Source organism: Falco peregrinus, chromosome 1 (assembly GCF_023634155.1).
Source record: "Falco peregrinus isolate bFalPer1 chromosome 1, bFalPer1.pri, whole genome shotgun sequence".
In the NCBI taxonomy this organism is placed as follows: Eukaryota; Metazoa; Chordata; class Aves; order Falconiformes; family Falconidae; genus Falco; species Falco peregrinus.
The window spans coordinates 100,099,211-100,122,964 of record NC_073721.1 but is presented as its reverse complement, the minus strand read 5'-3'; the positions used below and the strand labels follow the sequence as shown (position 1 = coordinate 100,122,964).

The window sequence follows — 23,754 nt, the reverse complement described above, 5'->3', positions numbered from 1 at the left end:
GCGCGCGCGCGAAGGAGGGAGGGAGCGAGTGAGCGAGCGGGCGATCGCGCGATCGGCGGGCGGAGCGGAGCAGGGGCTGGGGCCGGGCGGCCGAGCTGAGGCGGGGGCAGCGGCAGCCCGAGCCCGGGGGAGCTGGGCGGTGCCCGTCGCATCGCGACGCCTCGCCCTCGAGCGGGTTTCTCCTCAGGGAACGGCTCCCCTCCCTGCGGCGGGCGCGCCCGGGAGCCCCCGTCCCTCCCGCCGCCCCTCAGGTGAAGCCCCCTCGGCTCCGCGCCCGCCGCCCTGCGCCCGCCCCTCGCGGGCGGCCTCGTCCTCCCGCCATGGCTCTCTGCCGGCGCCTGGCCCGGCTGGCCGCCCACCTGCAGGACCCGCGGAAAGTGGCCGCCTTCCAGCGGCTTTGCGGGGTGGAGGGGCCTTCGGGCTGGGCCGACGCGGAGCAGCAAGCCGGAGGCCGGGAGCCGGTGGCTAACGGCGGCCCCCCGGCCGCGGAGCATCCCGCCGGCAACGGGACCGTGCCCGGCCGGGCGGGCCCCTCGCGGCCGTGGAGGAGGAGGCCGCGTCGCAACTCCCTGACGGAGGAGGACGGCAGCCAGGAGTTCTCCACCCGCAGCCGTTTCCTTTACTATCTCTTCAGCCTGGGCACGGAGCTGGGCAACGAGCTCTTCTACATCCTCTTCTTCCCCTTCTGCATCTGGAACGTGGACGCCTGGCTGGGCCGGAGGCTTATCATCATCTGGGTGTGGGTGATGTACCTGGGGCAGTGCACCAAGGATGTCATCCGCTGGCCGCGGCCTGCCTCCCCGCCCGCGGTGAAGCTGGAAGTCTTCTACAACTCCGAGTACAGCATGCCCTCCACCCACGCCATGTCGGGCACTGCCATCCCCCTGGCGCTGCTGCTGCTCAGCTACGGCCGATGGCAGGTAATGCTCACCTCCTTGTCCTTCTCCGTGGGTTTTCCAGCCCTAGAGTATAAGGTTGTGACAGACTTAATCTCTTTTGTGAGGGGAGGTGGCCGAGTTTTGGGATAATGTGAAATTCGTGCCTTCCCCCCCCCCCCCCCCGCGATCCCTTTTTTGTATTTTTTTTTCTATGATCTAAGTGAGTGCTGAGGTAACAAGAACTGTTCTAACAATTCTGTCTTCTGAATGGAAGTTCTGCTCCCTTTGGGACTGGCTAGCTCAGTGTGCATTAGAAGTCTGCACTAACAATCTGCATTTTGTCCTTGTGCAGTTGTTTTTAACTTATTTCTGGTAGGGTGAGCGCTTTGCACAAAGTTTGGATAGGCGTTTGGTTTTACTGACTGAAAATTTGGTACAGAGCCAGGAGCTAAAGGGCTTTTTGCTGATCCTTCTTTGCCTTGAGTCACTTTGTAGCTTGACTCAGTCTGTGGCTTTAGCTTTTTCTTTTTAACGCTTTTAGTTTCGTCACCCACAAACTGGAAATTATTATTTCTGTTTTGAGGAGTACCTCTACTTTCAGATGGTTTTGCAACTATTCATGTGCAAATAATTAGTAAGAACTGATAATCTGATCTTTTCAGTACCTTTATTCAGCAAAGTCTTAAGATCTGGCTATTGCACTTTGGGTTAATAGATTGAATTAAAATAATACAGTTGACCATCTGGTTGACGCAAGCTGTGGCATGTGCTTTGGCGCTTGCTGTTAGCACTATGGGCAACACTAAGAACTCCAAAGAAAGTGTAACACGTTCAGCTCTCTAAATCACTGCACCAAGTTCAGAAGTAGATGAGGGAGAAGGATTTCCTAGGCAACAAATGTTCAATGTAGGGTTTTAAGGGCTGCATGTGTAATGATTAAGAAGTTATGCAGTAAGTCTACTATTAAGTTGTTAATGTTAACAGATTCTAATTATAATACCTATCTGTTTTGAAACAGATGTATGTCATCTCTGTAGGGAGAACCTTTTGTTTTGTTTTTTTTTTCAAGCTTTATGCAGGGCCTGAACTCTTGTCTTCCCAGTTACTGTTAATCACGAGTTGTCTGCTGTTACAGTGTAACACTTTGGGGCTCTGTCTCAATATATAGAATGGGTGCCTGAAAGGGAAGACAGTTGAAGGTCAGGGATTGTATTGGGCCTCTCTTTAACCAAAGTTTATATATCTGCTTCTGCAAGGTCATCCAGCATGCTCAAAAGCAAGCTCTTAGGGATTCATATTCTTTGCTAGGAAAATGTGAAGTAACAACTCTCTGTGAGAGTTGTAGGCATCAGATAATGCCATGTTTTGTGGGTGTTTGAAATAAGTATTTGGAGTTCTGTCACCTAGATGCTTGATCTTAAAGTTGGTTTTGTTTTTATTTTTTCAATGACTACTCTGAATATGTGATTTTTAGTTCTTGTATGTGTAGGGCTGAGGTCAGTTGAAAGAATGAACTGGATTTCTATTTCTTTGCATGTGGGAAACCTTATTTAGGAGTATCAGTTGGTTAGTTTTGTACAGGCTGATGTCTTGTACAAAGGAGAACCTGGCCTCATTGCTTTTATAGAACCAACAAACTGACAAATGTGTGAAATGGTATTTTTGCCAGTGAACCAAGTTCGATCTCAGCTTTGCCAGCCCTGCAACTGTGGTCTCTGAAATACTGTGCTAATTGACTAAATATGTTTATAATGAATGCATATTAAGAAATCATAAACATGCAGCCTTGTTATTATTCATTTAGAACCGTGCTTAAGAAATGAGGAAGCAAAGTGGTTTAGGCTTAATTTTAACTCCTTTTTTCCTATGAAACGGCTATGAAAAACAGAACTCTCTGAAACCAACTGCTACCATTTTGAAATGTTAATTAAAAAAACCACAACAAACTCCATGTGATTTTAAAATTATTTACGCATATTAATCAAAAGTTGGCATGTTGAGTATCTTTTGATTCACCTCTAAAGAGAGTTAAGTTTTCATCTAATGCTGCTTCTGTTCTCCATATTTTACTTTCGTTGAAAGGGAATAGAATCTATATGACAACTTTTCGTCATGCTTTTCTGGAAATAGATGGGGTTAAAAAAGACTGAGTGTAGAAATTCCTGGAAAGCTATTAACAGTAAAGGAACTTGTAATAACTCTGATTTTTATTAAATTATACCTATTTATCAGTAGATACAGATCATTAGATTCAAACTTGTTTGTAAATGTTGGGGTATAGTCTTTCTATATATTCAGTATAACAAGCATTCACAGACCCGATTCTGATGAGTCCACATCTTAGTACTGTTTGTTCAGCAAAATCATAGTGGAGCAAGGCTGAGTATGAATTTAAGCAGATACAGCTATAACTCTCTGCAGGGACTTTTACGCTGGAATACAGGTAACTTTAATTGAGTTTAGCTTAGCTTAAACTTCAAAGGGACAAAGAAAGCCACTCTTGTTCTAAAAGAGGTTACTCCGGTGAGAAGGGAATCACTTTCCTGTATAGCTTATTTGGAGTTTGCTTTCATTAGGCTATGACTTCCTACTATTGTATCATGGTTCTTTTCTATCAAAGACAATCTATGAGTCTTTCCCTTGAACAAGATAAAGAACAGAGAAATCTGTTGTTATGCAAATTTAGGTATGGCCCAAATTGTCCATTTAAAAACAAATATTTTTTTATTCCAGTAGGTTTTCTTTTGACCTGCTGAATTAAGTTTGTGCTTTCCAAGTTTTCAATGCCTGTCAGTAATCCTATTACAATTATTTTCCTTTCATGTAGTATTCCAAAGGATTTTTGGCTATACATAGTAAAACTAAAATGCTTCCTTATAAATGCAGTTGTTCAAGTAAAGTATTTTCGGAGATGATGTATTTAAGATGGTTGTGACAAATTTTCACAATTAGAGACTTTGGACATAGGGAATATTCAATGCAACTGACTTTCAGACAAACAAATGTTAAGATAATTTTCATAATAGCTAACTGTACTGTCCATTGTGGAGTATTACGTTTCAGTTTCTCCTTGTATTATGAGAGCTTGCCTGAAACTTTTTGATTCTGCTGGTGTAATCCTTATTTATTTATTTTATATTTCAGGGAAAACCACTTGTTTCAAAGAAACTTCAGTAACCTTGAAATATAAAGCTCATGGCAAAACCTCATGAGAATTTAGGAGTGTTACAGATGCTGATGTTTTTCTTTCTGTCTTTGAAGCTCTGTTACCCTGAAAGAGGAGGACAAACACTTAAAAGACAGTGAAGTTATACATCTTGATATGATGTAGGAAAAAGTATACCTTTATCACATTGGGAAAAGTGCTTTCTTTGAAATATTGACAGCTTGAGCCAGGCTGGCTTATATTGTGTCGTGAATGGGGAGGAAGAGAGTGTGAGCTACTAATTCTCTAGAAAATCTGCAGAAGCCTCAGGCTGAGACTACTGAGAAAAGTCTTTTTTTGTATTTGTGATGACTTTGAACTGCTGATTTCAGATAACAACACATTTTATTAGAAGTGGTGCTTGACTTAGGATGGTACTTGATTGTGTCATAACCCCGCTGTTTTATTTGGGGAGTGGGGTGGGGCAGAATCAGTCAGGGAGACAGAAAGCACACTTTTCTCTCAGAGTTCCTCTGGGATGCAGCTGGCTGTAGCAGTAGCTGTGCGGATTAGGAAGTAATGGGTTTGCACTCCTTCCTGAGCTCTGCATGAATGAGCTGAGTGAGGAACTGCTGACTCTCACTGTAGGCCATTGAATGAACTTTGTTAAGTTGATATTCAGCAGGAGCCCAGAGCCCTGATTGATGAGTAGCTGGCCTCTATAACTATATTAACCAACGTTGTTTGAATGGACTTATCTGATGAAGCAGTTTAGATAGCTAAATATGACAGCGTTGTCCTCCCTATGTACTTGTCTGCCAATGTTTTATATGCAAATCCTATGATCAGTGACTGTCTTTCCACCCCACTGATGATAATGGCAACCTTAATAAGCACTACTGCTATACCCTTAGTAGAGTGCCTCTATTCTGTAATGGTTTGATTAACAAATCTAAAAGTATTTTTCAGTTTTCATTTATGTAGTGCTCTATTGACTCTCCGTAGTACCAATTTTGTAAGGCTGTCATGTGGTACCATGTCAAACACCCTTCCAGAAACCTTTCATCTGCACCATTACTTCTACCAACCAAAGCTGATGAATCTAGTCAAATGTGATGAGTTTGACAAGATCTGTATTGGGATTTCAGAGAGATGCATCGTTGTGTGATTCTGATTGACTGCTACTAAGTACTACCTCTAGAATTATCTGCCTGCCCTCTCATTTCAAAAGGGTAACTTCTCTCAGATCCTCATTTAGGATGGGGAATAATTGGTTATTGGGGTTGGATGAGTACTCCAACCATGATACTGCTGTGGAGAGAATTTTACAGGAAGTGGGCAAATACTAGTTCTAAGTGTCTGTCCTTGTTGAAAAACTTGCATAATCAGTGAGAGTGTTGTAATAATAAAACTGGAAGCTACACATAGGAAGCCATCTCCTTATATATGTGTATATACAGTACAGACTCCTTTCAGAAAGGGTTGCCTCACCTCTCAGAGAAGTTCAAATGAATTTTCACTGAAATACTAAAATGTTGTGAAGAAACTTAAGCAAAGAAATGCGTGCTTGTCTGATTGGTTTTCTTACATGTTTCTTAAACAGTGAAAAAAACCCTCTTCTGACATGAGAAGCATAGCTGAAGGGGTGATCTGAAAACCCAGAATTGCCCACACAACGAAGAGCTCTTGAGAAAGAGCAATGGGAATTTGGAGGGTCAGCACTGGCCTTGTCTTGTGTATTTGGGTTGTAAGGTTGTCTTTTGTGAGCCATATTAATGCCTGTAGTTTATTTTTAAAGGAAGCTGGGAAAAGTTGAGGCCTGTTTGATTCGGGTGCTCTTAAAAATTTGAAAAGAGCACAGCCAGTTCTTACAAATCTCACTGGGGAATCTCTGCCATAGGAATGCAACAGCTTGTCCTATTAAACTGTGTTGACTGGCATTAAATACATTTTTCAGTTTTGCATAAACAAATCTTTAATTCATGTAAAGGAACTTGGGGGGGATATGTAAAACCAAATGCCGTAAGGTTAGATGCAGAGTTTTTGATAAAGAAAGGAATCAAAGGAGATACTTTACTTCTCAAGCAGGTTTTTTTTCTTAGTGGACTGTGCACATGTAAAGCACTCCTTGTACTTTCACATAGCATGTCTTGATTAAACCTGAGAACTTCAGTTTGTAGAAAAATTATTTTTTAGCTGTTGGGGGCATAAGCAGAGCAAGCTGTAGATGATTCTGGCTGTTTGTGGTCAGGGAGGGTTTGTGTTTGTTTTATTTTTCTGATGACTGCAAGAAAAAGAAGTAAGAGGCTCTATTTCCTCCTGTAACTCCTTAATTTCTTTTCAGGTGATGTGTAGCAGAAAATTAAATCTTTTAACTCCCAGCATGGCTGGCACTGAAAGCTTTATTTTGGAATTTAAAGAAGAGGTTCTTGTAGTGACATGTAGCACTCTCAACTTTTTATGCTTTTCAATGTTAAGGTTGGTTAGTGGAAGAAAGAAGGAAATAATTGATAAATGTAGCTTAATCAGTGTTATTTATCACTTGGTCTCTTTTGAAAAGATAGATTTCCTGTTCATTTTTCCTAAAATAATTGATAAGTTGTCTTTCCTTTTAAACCATCCTTTTCTCCCTTTTCTTCTGTTCCCTCCGCAAAATCATTTATATGCTGTGCTTTTTGTACTCTGCTGTCCAACCAGGGTCTCGGGGTCATTCCCGTAAACATTGGTTGTAGCTTTTTGTATGACAACTGCCAATACATAGCCCAAATATCTTATTAAATAAAGCATGAAGTTGCAAGTGCTGCTTGGATTGTTTCTGTGAACTCTGACCCAAAATAATTGTCTCAAACTCAGGCTGAACTTCTTGAGTTATCATATGATTAAAAAAGATCATTGAGAAATACTGTAGAACACTGAAAATATTAGAAGACTAGTTTGGAACCCTTTGTGGATGCTGGAAACATCTCCGGTGTAGAATGTGCTTTAAAAAAGTAAAGACATGAGCATCTAGAGTGTGTTTTAGGAATGTTCCGTTATGAAAGAAATAATTTTCTGACCTAGGTCAAAGCTTTTAGGACAGATTGTTTCCTTATGAGCATTTTAAAACAATGGTTATGTTATTAAGACTCTTGGCAAAAAGTCAGATTAAGGGGAGGGAGGAGGATAGGCATTTGAGGGAAACGTTCTATGGAATTTAGTCAGAAGCTTGCAAGCCTGTTTTAGAGGATATATTTTAATAAAATGGGAATTTCCTATTAAAAAATAGGGCATAAAATTGTCAAAGACTTACTGGGAGTAGTTTCACTGCTTTTTTCCAAATATGATCAAGTTAATTCTGTTTCTTTGATTAAAATGAGATTCTGGACATGGGAACAAAATTGAGGCCTGAAAGAAGACGAGTAGTCTACTTGATGAGCTTTATTCTTTTTTCTTTAACTTAATATGTGAGTTTAGAGAAATCAATTAACCCTTTTTATCTTTTTTTTTTTTTAATAACATGCTTGGTGATCTGTCCCTTAATCATACACATCAAGACTGGGAAATTTTTCTTAATGGGTAGGATGCCCTCAAAGAAACATATCTATTCAAACATTTAAAAGCCAAAATGTTAATGAAGGTATCTTTTCAACCTGTATGTTGCATTTGTTTCTATCTCCAGTCTCTACCTTGCTGTCAGTTCCATCTGCTTCTACTTCATCTTCTAATATTGTGTTTTTATACTACATGCTTATGCACATTATCAAAGTTTTATTCTGGCCTTTGGAAAACTATTTGTGCAAGCTGGATAGCAGGGATTTGATCTAATGTGTTGTGGGGTACTTTTCTTAAGGAGAAAAATTGCAAGTTAATGTTGGTTTTGAGTCAACATGTGATTCTGAAATGCAGATTGAGTACTATGCGAGTGTCTTTACTTTCGTATAAGGTTAAGATTTTCAAATTGCAAGTGGTTTGGTTTTGTGTTTGTTTTTTTTTTTTAATTTAGAAAAAAGAAAGCAGTATGCAGTTCATTAAATGCTCCCCATACTTCAAATTATTGAGGTGGCATGGTAGCTATGGAGGCATAATGAGTTTTTGAGGATAAAGAGAGACCACAGGATGGTCTTAGTAGAGAAATGGAGACAGGGTTTGAGATATGTGTGTCTGAAAATGGGCTGTTCCTGAATATTTGACTTAAGTGACTCTTTAAGTGTGGCCAGGAATGAAGAGATGTCAATTCTGTTATCAGAAAGAACAAGCTGAGAGAATGAAACCTGGTTTTTACATCTACTTCTGCCAGCTGTGATCTCTGACAACTTTTCAGACCTTCATCTTTTCTTACAAGGATCAAGGTGATGTGCCCTGTCGGTGTTACGGCTTGGCATGCTGCTGAGAAGACTTCTTGCTGAGCTAAAAGGTGTGTGGGAGTGTTAATATTCTCCTTTACTCACCTTGTACACTTATCCCTATGCGTGAGGACAAAATATGTGGTTGCCTTATCACCTCAAGGCAGACTTTAAGCAGGTGCTACCAGTTCTATGTTTAAGGAATCTTTGAACCCAGTAGCTACTTTTAAACGGTGAGTGAAAACAGGCCAAGGAGGCACCAGGGTATTGTGCTTTATTTGTGTGGAAGTAGGGGGGGAGTTTTGCTTGATTTGTGCTAGTGCCTAAGGAGGCTGGTGAACTGTGGAGCCCCAAAGGGTACATACAGCTTTGTGATGCTATGCAGGTGGGTACTGGGGCTGTGAGAAGAAAATCAGATCGGTTATATGAGAAATTCAGGAAGGTATGGATATAACACTGGAAGAAACCAGGACAGGTAAAGGTTAAAACCTTCTTTAGATTAAATTTTATTTCTGTACATTATACATAAAGGTGTCTTTACCTAAACTGATAGTTATTTTACTGACTGGTAAGTAAGCTGCAAATGTAAACTGACAGTTGTCAAAGTGTGCCGGTTACATAGTGGGAGCGTAGAGGAGAATGCTTTGTGTGGGAACTCAACACAAGAATCGACTTAACTGTTGTATTGTGGAACATTATTCCAGACAAAATTAGAATAATTGCTTCAGCCTTTTGCTTTTTTTATAGTGGATTGGATATAGTACAGGTAGGTATGCTGTAGTGAATAAGTTTGCATGGGTGGAAAGAAACTGGCTTTAGTACTTATGTAATTATTGTGCATTAAAAATACCATAAATCAGCAGGTGCCTAATACTGCAGACACATCTGTGAACATGTCATTCTAAAGCTATTTCAGTAAGAATTGCTTGTCTAGGTTTAAGTTAAAGATTTAAGAATATATGAATCAGGATTAAATGTATAATTGGCTTTTTATTGGGGATACAGTAGGGAAGTGTTTGAGCTGTTGGATACAGATGCTTTGCTACTAAGGAACTAAACTAGCCAGTGCTTTCAGATGTTTTTATGGGTATTTAGTCTCAGTGCTACTAAAAGCAGATTTAGTGAGATATGACAGAACCAAGTGTTCTTTCCAATATTTTCCTCCAAGTTGAAGTTTCTGATGGTCCTTCTTCCTCAGACATTCCTCCCTTGAGAGTTCCTAACTGGGAGTGAGCATGTATTTTCATTTTCAGAATTTATCCTACTCTTCATGCTGTTTACAACGACCTGCCCAGGACTCCTCACATGCACCTTTCATACTCTTTGTTATTGGGGTCTTGCTCTTTACTGCTCTAACCTCCCCCACAATCCCAATTTCTTACCCACAGTATTGTTGACTGCTATAGCCTGCTAAGCCTGGCATTTCATTGGTCTTCCTGCTAAAGCTCCAGCTTCTGTTTCTGTCAGGTATTTAAGAGATACAGGAAAAATTTTTTATTTAAGGAAAGCTTTACCCCTGATTTGAGCCTGAAAGCACAAAAGATGTGACCCTGGAAACAAGAATGGACATATGGTATGGAGTGATGGGCAGAACGGTTTGAAACTTTTGACACATGCAAGCTCATTCTACCATCAAGTAATTGCAATGCCGTTAATTTTCTGGTCAAGAGGTTTGCATTGTTGCTGGAGGTAGTAGATCTTCCCTTGCTAGTCTGACAAACAAGAAGACTGTTTTACCAGGCTTTGATCTTGCAGAGCATGTAAAGAGGTGCTAGAAGCTCCTCTTTACTTCAGAGGATATAGGGTATACCTATGCCTGTATATACAGCATTTCTGCTCTGGTAGTCCTCTGGGGGGTGTGAGTGGAGCAGCACCATGCAGGGGGGGTTGGGTGGCCTGAGTGTCTTCCTGGTAATGCTCTGCCTGCACTTCTGTGCTGAATTTGATGGAAACGGTGGTAGAGGCATGCATAATGGGGATGAGTGATGAGGCTGCACTTGTAATGTGTTTTGGTGGTGCAGCACAGGGTACAAGGATTACTTTGGATTGCTCCAAGGGTAACTCCAATCGTGTCTTGAGTGTGACCTAGTAACAGGTATATTGCCCATTATTAGCATAATTCCGAAAGGCAGGAATCTTAATTTGTTCCTCCATAATTTCTGTTAGGAATGAATCGTTAAGTACATAATTTAGGTACAATTTGTAGGTGAATGTAGTAGAAGCACAGACAAATGTTGCTACAGAAATTAGAGTACTAGATGTAACACAACTGTGAGCTAGGCATTTAGAATTGATTTTAATGTGAAATAAATTTATGTGAAGTGTAAGCTTCCTCATTTTCTGTTGGCTTGAGAGAACTTTTTAGGTTTGTCATGCTAACATGATCCTGGAGCTGAGAATTCAAAGAATGTTGGAATAATGCAGAAGATTGATAATCTTCTCTCAAACCTTTTATTGAAAGACTGGTCAATCTGTTAAGTGGCCTTCACAGAGGACACAGAACTCTCTCAAATAAGTTTAAAAATACTTTCTATAGTTTGTTGGATATTCTACCCTTCAGGATACCCGTAAGAGGAACAAGGGAAAAGGGCAAGAAAACTGAATGCAATTCTTATTTTTTATTCTGAGATTTGAGTACGTCTAGATGGCCTCTTTGTATTGAAAATGTTTATCGTTGCTTTCATGTAGGAAGTGAAGCAGTTTTGGAAATGTGCCATTTTGTCTTGTGACTGCTGCTTTGATAGAACTAATAATTATTTTTAATACTGAAAAAAGGAAAGCGTATCCTGTCTTGTACAGCATTTTGCAATATGGTAGTCTGGAAAGTATTTCTTTCTTTCTGTGCTCCAAGATGTGAATTAGCATACTTTTATCCAAAACTGAAGAGACTTAAAATACTAAGTTTCTACACATGCTGATATGATATGTGCTTATTAAAACAAAGTATTTTGTTTGTTCCTGGTAAACAGTCCTTATTAATAAGGACTCTCAGAAGACGAAAAATAATTGGAAATAATTACTTGAAGTTTTTTGTTTAATAAATGTGGATTGTAAGAGGAAGTTTATATGGGTTTGTAGAGAACAAAAAAGATTACTGTTCTAGGGAGTTTAATACTGATGCTCAGAGACTGCCTCAAGGATTGCGCAAATCCTGAAACTGTGTAAGGAAATTTAATTTATTCCTTTTCAGCAGAAAGGTAAAGCTACTAGACTCTGCCTGGATAATTGTTAACAGTACTAGTATATTATGTAGCTGCTTCACCCACTGTAAAACTGTTCCACAATTTAGAACACAAGGCTTGTCTCTGCCGATATTGCCAATTCAGGATATCATAACATGGCAAGACTAACCGCTACAAAAATCTACTAACTTGTGACTGCTTTGTCTGAAAAGATATGACCAACGCCCTGGAATTCATATATCCTGAATGCAGATGAAGAGGACAAGGAAAAAGTTTGACTTAATGTTTTGTTTATGAAAAGTGGATTTACTTGAGGTAGTCTAATAGGCTTGGTTGGGCTAGGGTAAAGAAAAGGGTAAGCATAAATTGCATTAATTGGAATTAATTATAGGATTCTTACAGATTTATTTTTAATTTTTTGCCCCCCGAATTTTAATACAATCTCTCAATTTTTTTCTACCAGTACCCCCTTATGTTTGGACTGATCCTTGCATTCTGCTGGTGCTCTTTGGTTTGCTGTAGTCGAATTTATATGGGAATGCATTCAATTTTGGTAAGAAAATAATTCTACTAAACTTTAATGTTGTTCTGATTTCATAAACTTCCATCACAGTTAAGTTTTTACAGTAATTATATATAGATTTTTTTTTTAGAATGTCCTGCCATATAAGAACAGAATACATAACATTTCTTCAGAGAAATTGATAGAGTAGCTAAAAGTGGATGTCAAACTTCTGTTTATGTATACTTTTCTTTCATAAACTTAGTCCACAGTTGTAACTTAAAAAGATATTTAATAGCAATTTTAGTGTGGAAATTTATGACTGCACTTAACAGTGGCCTTTCAATACTTAAAGGGGGCTTATAGGAAAGATGGAGACAGACTTTTTAGTAGTGCTTGTAGCAATAGGACAAGGGGTAATGGTTTTAAACTGAAAGAGGGTAGATTTAGATTACGTACTAGGAAGAAATTATTTACTATGAGGGTGGTGGGGCACTGGAACAGGTTGCCCAGAGAAGTTGTGGATGCCCACAGTGTGGAAGATGTGGAAGAGTGTTCAGGGCCAGGTTGGATGTGGCTTGGAGCAACCTGGTCTGGTGGAAGGTGTCCCTGCCCATGGCAGGGGGGTTGGAACTACATGGTGGTCTTTAAGGTTCCTTCCAACCCAAACCATTCTGTGATTCCATGATTCTGTGAAATTCCTCTTCAACAACAAAAGGTGACAAAAGTTGCACAGATAATTCTGTGCAACTGATTAATCAACAGTAACTGAAATTTAATACTACCTTAAAGTGTAATCTTTTTCTAATTCATAAAACACATTTTTAAAACAAAAATAAATCTGAAAGTCAAGTATGAAGCCACAGAAGTTACCTCTTCCTGTCCTTTGATAGCTGAAAGCAGTTCTCCATTTTTCTGGTATTGTTAATTCTGAAGCTAGAGTTGAAAGTGTAAGCTGCTCTAATGCTTAGCTGCAGCCGTTGCTGCCAGCGTGCCTGTGTGTTGGCACCCAAGCACTTAGATCCAGCGTTGAACTGTTCCAGCAAACTAAGTTGGCAGATTTATTTAGCTGGACTATCTTTGTGCTGACCAAGTTGGAATGCTCCGGTCCTGGACAAGGACTGTTGTAACCAGCAAATCGAATCATAGAAGAATCATTGGACGGGTTGGAAGTGACCTTTAAAGGCAATCTAGTCCAACCCCCCTGCAATTAGCGGGGACATCTTCTGACCGTGAATGTTTCCAGGGATGGGGCATCTACCATCCCTCTGGGCAACCTGCTCCAGTGTTTCACCACCCTCATAATTTAAAAAAAAAAAAAAAAAGTCTTATATCTGTTGTGAATCTACCTTCAGTTTAAAACCATTACCCCTTGTCCTATTGCTACAGGCCCTATTAAAAAGTCCGTAGATCTACAGCTTTGTTTGATCATGGATCATTTCATCATAGCTTCATTCATGATCTTATTATGATGCAGGTGTCGTGTTAATAGGTGATCAAATGCAATTCCTTACCTTAACATAAAACAGATTTAATCTTGTACAGTAAATGGGAAAAGAAGGGGATCCATAAGTAACTTTTAGAAACAGAGCAACTAGGCTTGTCATCTTGTGAATGTAACTCTAATTATTTTTTGAAATAGTTACTGCACTGAAACAGTGTCTCTCTCTTCAACAGGATGTTATTGCTGGATTTCTGTATGCTATTCTTATCTTGGTTGTCTTCCATCCAGTTGTGGACCTAATTGATAACTTCAACTTAACTTACAAATATGCACCCTTAATTATCATCAGCCTCCATTTAGCCCTGGGCATCTTCTCTTTTACTCTGGACACCTGGAGCACATCGCGAGGAGACACAGCTCAGATACTGGGCTGCGGTGCTGGAGTAGCCTGTGGCTCTCACGTTAACTACATAATGGGTCTAAAGCTAGATCCTCCTCCCGAGACATTACCTTTATCCCTTTCCTCTCTCAGTGTAACTGTGTTTGGAAAAGCCATATTGCGGTTATTGGTTGGAGTAATAGTGCTGCTGTTAACAAAAGTAGCGATGAAAAAAGCCACTATTCCACTGGCATGTAAGATATTTCGCATACCACATGACGATGTACGGAAAGCAAGGCAACGCATGGAAGTCGAGCTTCCCTATCGCTATATTACGTATGGAATGGTTGGGTTCTCCCTCATGTTTATTGTTCCATGCCTCTTCCATTTTATTGGTCTGTCTTGATGCAGTTTTATCACTTCAGGCAGGGAGAACAGAGGTAATTGCTTTTTGAAGAGGTCCACTAGTTTGCTGAGGGAAGGCCAGTGAGCTTGGCTTTAGCAGGCTCTTCACTTTTAACAGCAATACATAGCAGGCAAAGCATTTGAAGAACTTCGCACGTCTTTGGGCATGGTATGGGGCCAGAAGTCAAATACCATCCATGAGAAGTGCCAAACTCTATAAATGCTCTGTCTAGACTTACTGTTGTAACAAAGTCTCTGTGTGAGTGTGATGCAACGAATGTGTCTGGGATGTCTGTTATCTGGTACCTGTATACGCTGACATTTTAACAGGTATGTCTGACAGCTGATCAGAAAGCTCCATTGACGATCTGTTTGCCATTTCATAGTAACTTATTCAAGTTGTTGGACCATAAGACTGCTAAATTTGCTTTCTTCTTCTTTCCTGAACTCCTGCTTCAAGATGTTTCAGTTAATAGGCATTTCTAACGGACCAAACTTGCAATGAGATTGAATTTTTCTAAATAAACAAACAGAAGCCTTTTTCTTTAGCCCCCTCTACAGAGTAAAATGTCTGGATTTGCATTGGTAGATATCACTAGAATATATATGATTCACGTACTGTATTTTATGGTTTAATAACTGTGCCTTTTTGTTGCTAAATGAAGAAATGCCATATATACTGTGATGTAAAAATGCTGAATTTTATTTAAAATCCTACATAATTAGGTAGATACTTTTAAATGTTAGCTTATCCATGTTGCTGGCATGGTTCAGGTTAACCAGAATATTTAGTTTAGCCTGATCAAAATTGCATCAATGAAATGACCCAAGAATCGTGTCCTTAAGCTCAAGATGTTGTAAATGGACAATAATCCCTTTTGTAAGTGTTTTTAATGTGTATTGTAAGTTACTGGAAGAGGATATATTTTTCTGGAGATTGTTTATACAGTGGACAGATATTCAAAGTTAATTGTCTAAAAATATAAACAATAAACCAACCCCATTTTGCAAAGAAATGGGCTTCACTTATTATTCCAAACTAATCTAGAAGGACCATTGTTTTTAGATACTTGCTTAGAAAATATAATAGATTCTAGAAAAAAAAAGTATTTTTATGCATTAACATTATATTTGAAGGTGATAATCACTTTTACCCAATTTAGATAGCTATAAGACAATATAATGATCAAATTAAATTTTTAATCATTCTTATAGATTGTTAGCAGTCAAGACAGTACAGTCAATGCGTAAATGGTTTGTGCATATCTAAATTTTACTGAATTATTATGCACTTCTCAGCCTTTCATGATCCTTTTTCCAGTGATGAGTGGAATATGACCCTTCAACTGTAATTTCATGTGCCTCTCTTGTGTTTCCTTTTGTCTATGTTAATGTTTTGCCTAATCTGTTCTTTCCATGTCAGGAACCGTCGTATTGCAGCAAGAGCTGTCTTATTGTCTGATTAGACATGACTTATGTAGTTTTGTATTGTATGTTTTTTTTCAGGAAAAACATAATTTGGTTGGGAAGCGTAGTGATTATATAGAATACAAAGCTTACATTTTTTGTAAACAGTATTTGGAATTGGAAAATTTTTTGTATTGGAGCTTGTATCTCCAAACTGTTAATATATAAATTAACAAAATTAACTTTGTATTTCTTCAAAGCAGTTGAAGTTATGGTATGCTGCCATTAGATGATGTGTAAAGCTAACTTTTCTGGTGCATTTCTTCAGTGCATTCAGAACGCAGCCCTATGAATGTATTCAGAACTGATAGTGTGTTAACTTCTAGAGCTGAAAAGACCTTACCCAGTAGAAAATGGTTAGCTTGTTTCAGTGCATTTCTGGATTTGATTTTTCTGTGAGTTCCTTGTTAGCAGTTTCATACAATAAGTGCAGTAAAAGGTAAATTGATTTCCATGGGTTTGGCTTTGCACACTTAAGATAGTAATTACATAAATAGTTGGGGGGAATGTACACAAAATGCCTTACGCTTAAAGCCCTGAGCAAGTGGTATAGTTCCAATTACATTAAATTACTCTTGAGGACTGGTGAAATAATAGTATAACTTTCTCTGAAATTTGGGGCATACTCTCCTTAAATATCCTAGCTTTACAGTTTATAAAGAAAAATGTTTAAAATCTAGCACAGAAGAGACAGGTGAGCAAAACTAATTTTTTTAAGGTACATGTTTGACTTCTAAAGAACTCCAAGTTTACAGCATGAGAGTGTTCTTATAGCTGTCTTTTCTAGCTGTGCTTGCACTGTTGTACTATTAAAGAAAATAATCTACTGTGGAAGATCTAGAATGAGTGAAAAAAATCATATGCAGATAGGGCTTTCAACGGGCTAAGGAAAATTGCACTGTAGCTTATTCTACTGTTACTCATAAATACATATTTTATATTTTTGTACATTACACTGGGTAACTTGGAAATGTCATGTTCCATGTACCATGTAGTCTAGTACACAGGAAATGTGTATCAGAATGTTTATATAGCACCTTTACAACCCTGTCTCTAAGACTGCAACTACTTTACTGAAGTTTACATGAAAAAGTTTTAGTATTCTATTTTCATGTTTTATAAGGGGCTAGGCTCAAGAGGGCAGTTTAGCACAAAATGTCATGCAATATGAATACTGTTACAGAAAAAAGAATCTAAGACATGCAAAAATTCAGAAATCCAACTTAAAACTTGTATTTTAGTATATTTTTGTTCAGTAATAAGCTAGGATTTCTTCAAACAGGGCATAACAAAACAGCAGGTAAAATTGGAGCACTTTCTTTGCCCTAAGCTATTCTTAGAGTTGAACATGAAAAATGTTTCTAGTATGAGCATCAGCTAGTACCAAATTATTTCTAAATAAATCTAACATAGCTTTAAAAGATAGGTAAATGTCTTTTCAGAAGGACAGTGCACTTGAAACCTTTCACGAAGTGGTGCAAAACCATATTCATATGTCACTGCTAGTGAACTTCCTTAGATCCAGGTTGTATAGTTCTAACGAGAGAAATGCTACTGTTTTATAGAAGCAGATATAAATACACATTTATTACAAAAACTCTACTGATTTGATTACTGTACGAAATAAGCCCTGAAACTGTGTGGAGTGTAATGTGGCACAAAATTCTTGCCAAGAGGCTGAAGAGACTTGAATTAGTCTTAGACTGCCTTAAACAGAGGAGCAGGATTTTTTTCTGACTGTGGCCCTCAATCAGAACTAACATACGCATTGCATCTTGGGTAAGTCTGAAAATCTATAATTTTAAAAAAAGTTTCATGTTTATAAAAAAGCTATTACTTTGGCTTCCCATACCGTGAACTGGGGTTGAAGCATCTTTCTCCTGTGTGATCACCCAGTCTCTGATCACATTTGCCTTACCATTTACCTTGCAAACTGGGGGTGGGGGGGAGGTGGAGAAGATATTTTAAGGTAAATTGGCAAAATAAAGGGAATTGTATTTTGTTTATTTACTTGGGTTTTGGTTTTTTTAAGCTTATGTTTAGCTTTTCTCCTGGAAAAAAACCCAACAAATGCATTTCTTCTAAAATGGTATCTCTAAATGTGATACATGGCTTTATATTTTTTTTACTAGAACAGTGTTAAATTGTCTGGATTTTAAAAGCTATTATGCTTTCCTTTGCTACTATTTTTTATTACTGCTTTCAGTACTTTTTACTCCATTTCTTGCTTATTTCCCAGAGTGTCCTGAATTTTTCGTAAGCAGTTGCTACTTATGTGAAGATTGTAATTTTGAACTTGTAAATACTTAAGGGCTGTTGGTGGCTGTTAGCTGCTCAAATACATAAAAACAAACCTTGCATGTTGTAAGTAAATACATCTGTTGTGCTAAGAGTTGTTTCTATTTCAGTATTTGCTTTCTCAATACAAAAATGAGATATTTTTTTTCCCACACACAATACATAAGATATTTAATAATTCAATGGTGTGAAGGGGCATTGCTGTCTAAGTCCTGTTAAATTTACTTCGAGTTCTGCACCTAGTTCCTTCCATATTACATTGAGAACAAACCCTGAAGGTCATGTCCATGCTCTGACAGGTTTATAGACAGTAACTTACCTTCTAAGGAGTAAATGTAATATCCTTGCTTTTGAGGTCCGAGAGGTGGTTTTTTTAAAAATCATACTAGGCCCAGTTTTTACAAGACTTTTAAAGGGCTTAACTTGGAAGCTGTTTCTTAGTAGCTGGAACTGGCTGTACCTTTGCAACACTTGATGCTTTCCCCTCTGTACCATAACTGTGCTGAATTATGAGATCCCAGAATAATGTCTGTATATAAAATAATGACAGGAGAATTGATTTCTTGGGGTACTGTGACTCAACTGTAATTGATTCTTGGGTGGTTTTTTTGGTCTAACGTAGAATGTTTCTAGGTTATACAGTGTATCTCTGTATTCTACAAATAACTTTGAGGAAAAGGACTTTTGTGGGATGAAGTCTCATTGAATGACTTCAGAACTTTATTCTGGAAAAGCTGAAGTGGCCTTTTTGTTTCAGTAAAAATATATAAGCCTATTTTAAAATTTACTGTAAATAACATATTTGTCAAATTGATAGATTAGTTGGGTCACTAATGTTGTTTTTCTTCCTGTAGTACTTTTTGAAACAAAGGAAAACAAAGCTTAATATGGAAACAAAATGTGATATCGTGTAGCAGAGAGGATGTAACTCTTTAGGTAATCTCTAAAAAGTAAGTATTGCATGCAGGAAGTGAAGTAAATTTAACTATGCATTAGAAGAATTTCTTTGCACTCCATTCTGCACCAGAAATAATTTGCATGTTGGTAAGTGTCCATTTAACAAAGTGAAGCAAAGCAGTATGTGCGTGCAGTGTATAATTAGTAACTGTTCCTGTAGGATCAAAGAAGAATAGAGGGGTATGTAGGAGAAAACTATGTTAAAGGTATCGACTAGCAAGTGTAAATAAAAAGTCTTATCAAGTTGGAGCATTTTATTAGTCACTAAACATTGACTAAATTAGTCACTAAGTTTTTCCCACAACTTTATTTTTGTTAGAAAGTATAATGAAAGACAAGGGTGATATTCCTGAAATGGAAATTAGATCTTAAGACAATTCTAGATGTCTAAAGTATCATAACTGAAAAAGATCAGTTCAGGAGCTAGTAACTTGAAAAATAAGAACAAAGTTTGAGGGGGATTTTATATTAAACTTAATGCACTTAAAAATTATGCCAAAATTTGGCCTATACTTGATTTATATGAAATCTGTAGTACAATATATATATAGAGAGAGATATATACATAATATATTACATAGTGGAGTTTAATTTTTTATGTATAGATTTTTTTCTTGTTACTGCATACTCTGTTAAAAGCAAGTGTTTATAAAATATAGAACAGCTTTGTCTGTGTGAGGTAAGGCTTATGTTAGTATTCTGGAAAATAATGCAGTTGTAACCCCCAGTCTCTCAACCTCTTGCAGAACTTTATTGAAAAACAAACAAAACAAAAACAAACAAAAAAAAACCCCAAAAACCCTTTCAAATGCAGGCCCTGTGCTAGTTGAGGATCATGTAATGGTTGCTGTAAAATAGTGTACAACTGAAGTTTTAAATACATTGTAACTTTTTGTTATATTTTTGTTAATGATTTTGTACTTATTGTACACTTCTGCAGTTGTCAACTAATGTTTAAATTCATATTGACTGGTAACTGAAGTGTCTAACTTCATCTGCAATGAGTGGGTAATAAACTACTATTGGATTCAATTGTATTCTGTTTTCTCTGTTCCTTCCAGTGCTAAGGAAGATGTGGTTGGACGTGTACCACAAGTGTAAAACACTGATCACAAGAAAACTTACATTCACATCAGTAATAGTAATAATATTGTCTTTTAAGGTGTGGGCTTTAGATCCAAACGTTTAGGAAAAAGAATGAGGAAATACTGAAATGAGGTTTTTCTTTTTCCACTGCCTTAAAATCTGGACTCTCCAGTTTCATATACTAAATAAGAAATCAAGTCATTGAGCAAACCGTATACAAAGATTGAAGTTGTATCTTTCTATAGCTTTTGTCAGTTCTATGCTGATAAATGAGTATGGAAGCATGCTGTTACTCCGCCAGAAAACTTGTTTTCTGGGAAAGCGTGTGTTGTGGGGAAAGAAGAAATAGTTCCACAAGTTCTGGAACTACTGAAACTGGGGTTTCCAGTGGGTATCTGATGGCTGCTTTGACTTACACTGCAGGGTTAGCTCTGTGAGAGAGCTCAGTCCTTTACTTCAGAATTCTCACAGAAAACAACCATGTGAGTTTGTATCCTGTTGGGTCACCTTCCAGTAACTTCTGCTCACCTCACAAATCAGCTTTGAAAATTGGCCAGCTGTGGGTATTTTTTCCCCCCCCAGACTACTGAATATCTACAGATCTTCATGGAATGCATGTAAGCAGCATATTTACATGAGCTTTACTTCCTTAGTAATCAGAGTAACTGGAGAAAATTATTTATTTAAAACACTGTGAATTTTGTTTTACCATGGTCCCAAGATGTTTTAATTGCTATGTGATATACTAACATGAGAAAGTATTAGTTCATTTGTATATCTGTATGAACTTTAGGTAGCCTTAAGTTGCTTGGAAGAAGTGCAGCAAAAAAAATACTAGCATAACTCTTGCTTCCTCTCTTTCTGTAGTTGTACAATGCCCAGTGAGGAAGTTGGAGCAGTTGAGTAAATGTATCTGAACAGTACTGCAGAACACACTAGAAGAGGTGGGAACTGCCTTTTAAAAGGAAGCTGTTAGGCCATTTCAAATCTGTTTATTGGGCACTGTACAATATTCCTCCTTGTTTTGGTAACTAGAAGGGTTTACTTGGAGCCAGTGCACAAATTCTACTTTTTACACAAGGTAAAAACTTATATATTTATGCCAAGGAAATCCCCTACAGCTTGCAGAGGTTGCTGTGATTTTTATTTTGTCTACCAAGGCCTTTTTGTCCTGTTAAAGCTGCCAAAAACGTAGATAAACCAGGATGTTAATGCCGAGGACCACAGAAATGTATGATCTGATGGTTGTTAGTTTGTTCTATAAGTTTGAAGGTAATTTTCAAGATGTGGAAACAAAAACATCAAAAAAGCAACTGACACTTGAAGAACCCCAGAAAAGATAAACTCAGAAGAAAGTACATGATTAAAACCTCAGCAAATGTAAGTAAACCACACCTCTCTGGCAAGATTTTAATTCATATTCCACTGATGTTTCCGTTTATGGCCTTTGCTGGGGAAACAGTGGTTTATTACAAGCACGTAACTTGTTACCAAAGCTAGTCTTTGGTCCCTTGCTTCATAAAATGTTTCATAAGTGCTTGGTCTTTCTAATTCCTGATTCTAAATAAAATAACATTGAAGGAGTTTGGAGTAAGCATTCCTTCTCTGCTTAAACAGCTGACGGAGCTTAATTGACAGACTCATGGCAGTTCCAGTTTATGCCATAAGCTGAAATTTGAAAGATGTAATTGAAAAACTTCTGATCAGCCCATCCTAGCCAAATATTGCTAAACTGATAACTGAATCTCCATAGACCAAAGATTTGGATCTTCCTCAATTGTGTATGGTTTGTTGCTCTTTCCATGAGACACTAGATGACAAGAGTGGACCAGATACAGAAGTGCATAAGCCTTTATAGATACAAATCATCTTTAGTAGTCAGTTTAGCCATGATTTGCACTTGTATTATCTAATCTGATTGGACTTCCTGCTTGCTAACTACTTTCTGCAAAGTAAAACCAAGTTCCTCCCAACAGTTTAAATTTGCAGTGCACTAGTAATTGTCCCTTCCTCCACTTTACATTTTGTAATAGAGCTTTCCCTGTGTTTTAAGATCAGTCTGTGAAGAACAGTTGGATAGAAACACTTAATGTTTTCTGAAATATTTTCTTATTGCTCCTTTTAATTGTCAAATATTTATTACTCCTTTTATTATTGACTTAACTGACTGCTCTAGCTTTTTACAGGTGACTTATTCTGACCACATGCTGTGGCATTTTTGGATGGCGTGGCAAGTACTTGGTGTACAGATGATGTGGTTTTGATACAGTATGTAACAGCCTTTTTGAAGTGTGGCTGGTATGTTTGCTTTTACTTCACTCTGATGTTCTGACCCTCCCTCCCATTTCTGGGACAAATACCACCTTCTCCTGTTCCCACAACTATAGAACATGGATCATATCCTAAAGAGAAATCTTTTTCTTTTTTAACTATGTGGTAGATCTTTCAGGGAAATCTAAATTTGTGGTGTTTGTCATCACCCCCCACCCCAAGTGCATATGCATTGCAGCAGTTTGCAGGGGAGCCAAACGTCTTTTCTTAATCTTAGGAGGAAAATAGCAAACTTCCTTTATGCTGCTTTAAAAATCAGTGAAAGACCACTGTTTAAATAGATGCTTCATAATGAAATTCAGTGAAGTTCAGACAACAGCAAACTCAACAAAAGGATCTCATTTTGGTGGATACTATCCTAAACTCGTTAGTTCAACAGACTAAAGCACAAGTTCTACTCTAGAAAACACTACAAATTGGTGACAGAAAGCAGCCAGACTGCAATTAGGTGAGATTAGCTTTAACTAGATTCTTATCAGCCTTTCCTGGGTGGGAAAGCAATGATACCTGATTCTGTACAACTGGCCACAGTTGCCTCCCAGCTCTCTGGTGCTTTCCTATGTGCAGCTTTCCCACGTGCTACAAGCCATTTTTCCTCACTTTCAGGGATGCCTACTTCTTATCTACTCTTCAGTTTTTTCCCTTCAAGCAGCTCCAGAGACCAGCATCCTACCAAGCTTTGCAGCTGTATTTCATGCCTGGTGATACGCTACACCACAAGGCTCCTCCAGCTCACAACGGACAGCATTCATGGGCCAAACTGGTTTCATTAGGGTGGCCATCCTCTGCGTAGTTGGGTATCTCCATTCTGTGTTAAACACTGTGGCTGGTCTTAAATGTGTAGAGTAAGATGGTTGAAGGTGAGAAACAGCAAAGTATGTCACTGGGGCATTGCAGAAAGCAAGCAGGGGAGGAAGCTGTGTGTGGCAGAGGTAAGATGTTGGCATATGGAGGAGAAAAGGGTTGTGGGAATAGGTAAGGGGAGGACATAAGGGATTAACAGAGGTGTTGGGAAGTGGTAGGCTGAGGAAGAAATTGACAGGTGTAAACAAGGCATGAGCTGTAAACATTTTGCTCTTTTCAGAACATCCTTGGAGCAAAATTCCATCTTTATAGTCTTCTCATAACTTTAATTCCTTTTTTTCCCTTTTTTTTTTTTCTCCCTAGCAGATATGCAGTCTGGATATACTTAATAATCAAAAAGGAACTACTAAGAGTTTTCCAAAGTTGGAGAGTGGGGAGCTATTTTGGCTTAAAGTTGTGGCTATTTGTTACAGTAGCAGGAGAGCAGTTCATCGCCTGTACCAACTCTAATGCAGTTCAGTTCCAAGTAATCTCAGATTTGAGTTTGTAGATGG

At 38.3% G+C, this 23,754-nt stretch overlaps 1 protein-coding gene across 1 annotated transcript; it reads left to right on the top strand.

The window, feature by feature from the left end:
- Positions 1 to 14: 14 nt before the first annotated feature.
- Positions 15 to 20,011, top strand: SGPP1 (sphingosine-1-phosphate phosphatase 1). The gene is made up of 3 exons (XM_027793085.2): positions 15 to 920; positions 11,991 to 12,080; positions 13,707 to 20,011. Exons 1-3 carry the CDS (start codon positions 321 to 323, stop codon positions 14,256 to 14,258), a joined length of 1,242 nt encoding a protein of 413 aa, XP_027648886.2. The 5' UTR covers positions 15 to 320; the 3' UTR covers positions 14,259 to 20,011.
- The last annotated feature ends 3,743 nt before the right edge of the window (positions 20,012 to 23,754 follow it).

Excerpts from the sequence above, each read along its gene's own strand:
- SGPP1 (XM_027793085.2), top strand. The coding sequence starts at position 321 with ATGGCTCTCTGCCGGCGCCTGGCCCGGCTGGCCGCCCACCTGCAGGAC. Across the intron at positions 921-11,990 it reads TCAGCTACGGCCGATGGCAG|TACCCCCTTATGTTTGGACT; the intron begins GTAATGCTCACC and ends TTTTTCTACCAG. Across the intron at positions 12,081-13,706 it reads TGGGAATGCATTCAATTTTG|GATGTTATTGCTGGATTTCT; the intron begins GTAAGAAAATAA and ends TCTCTTCAACAG.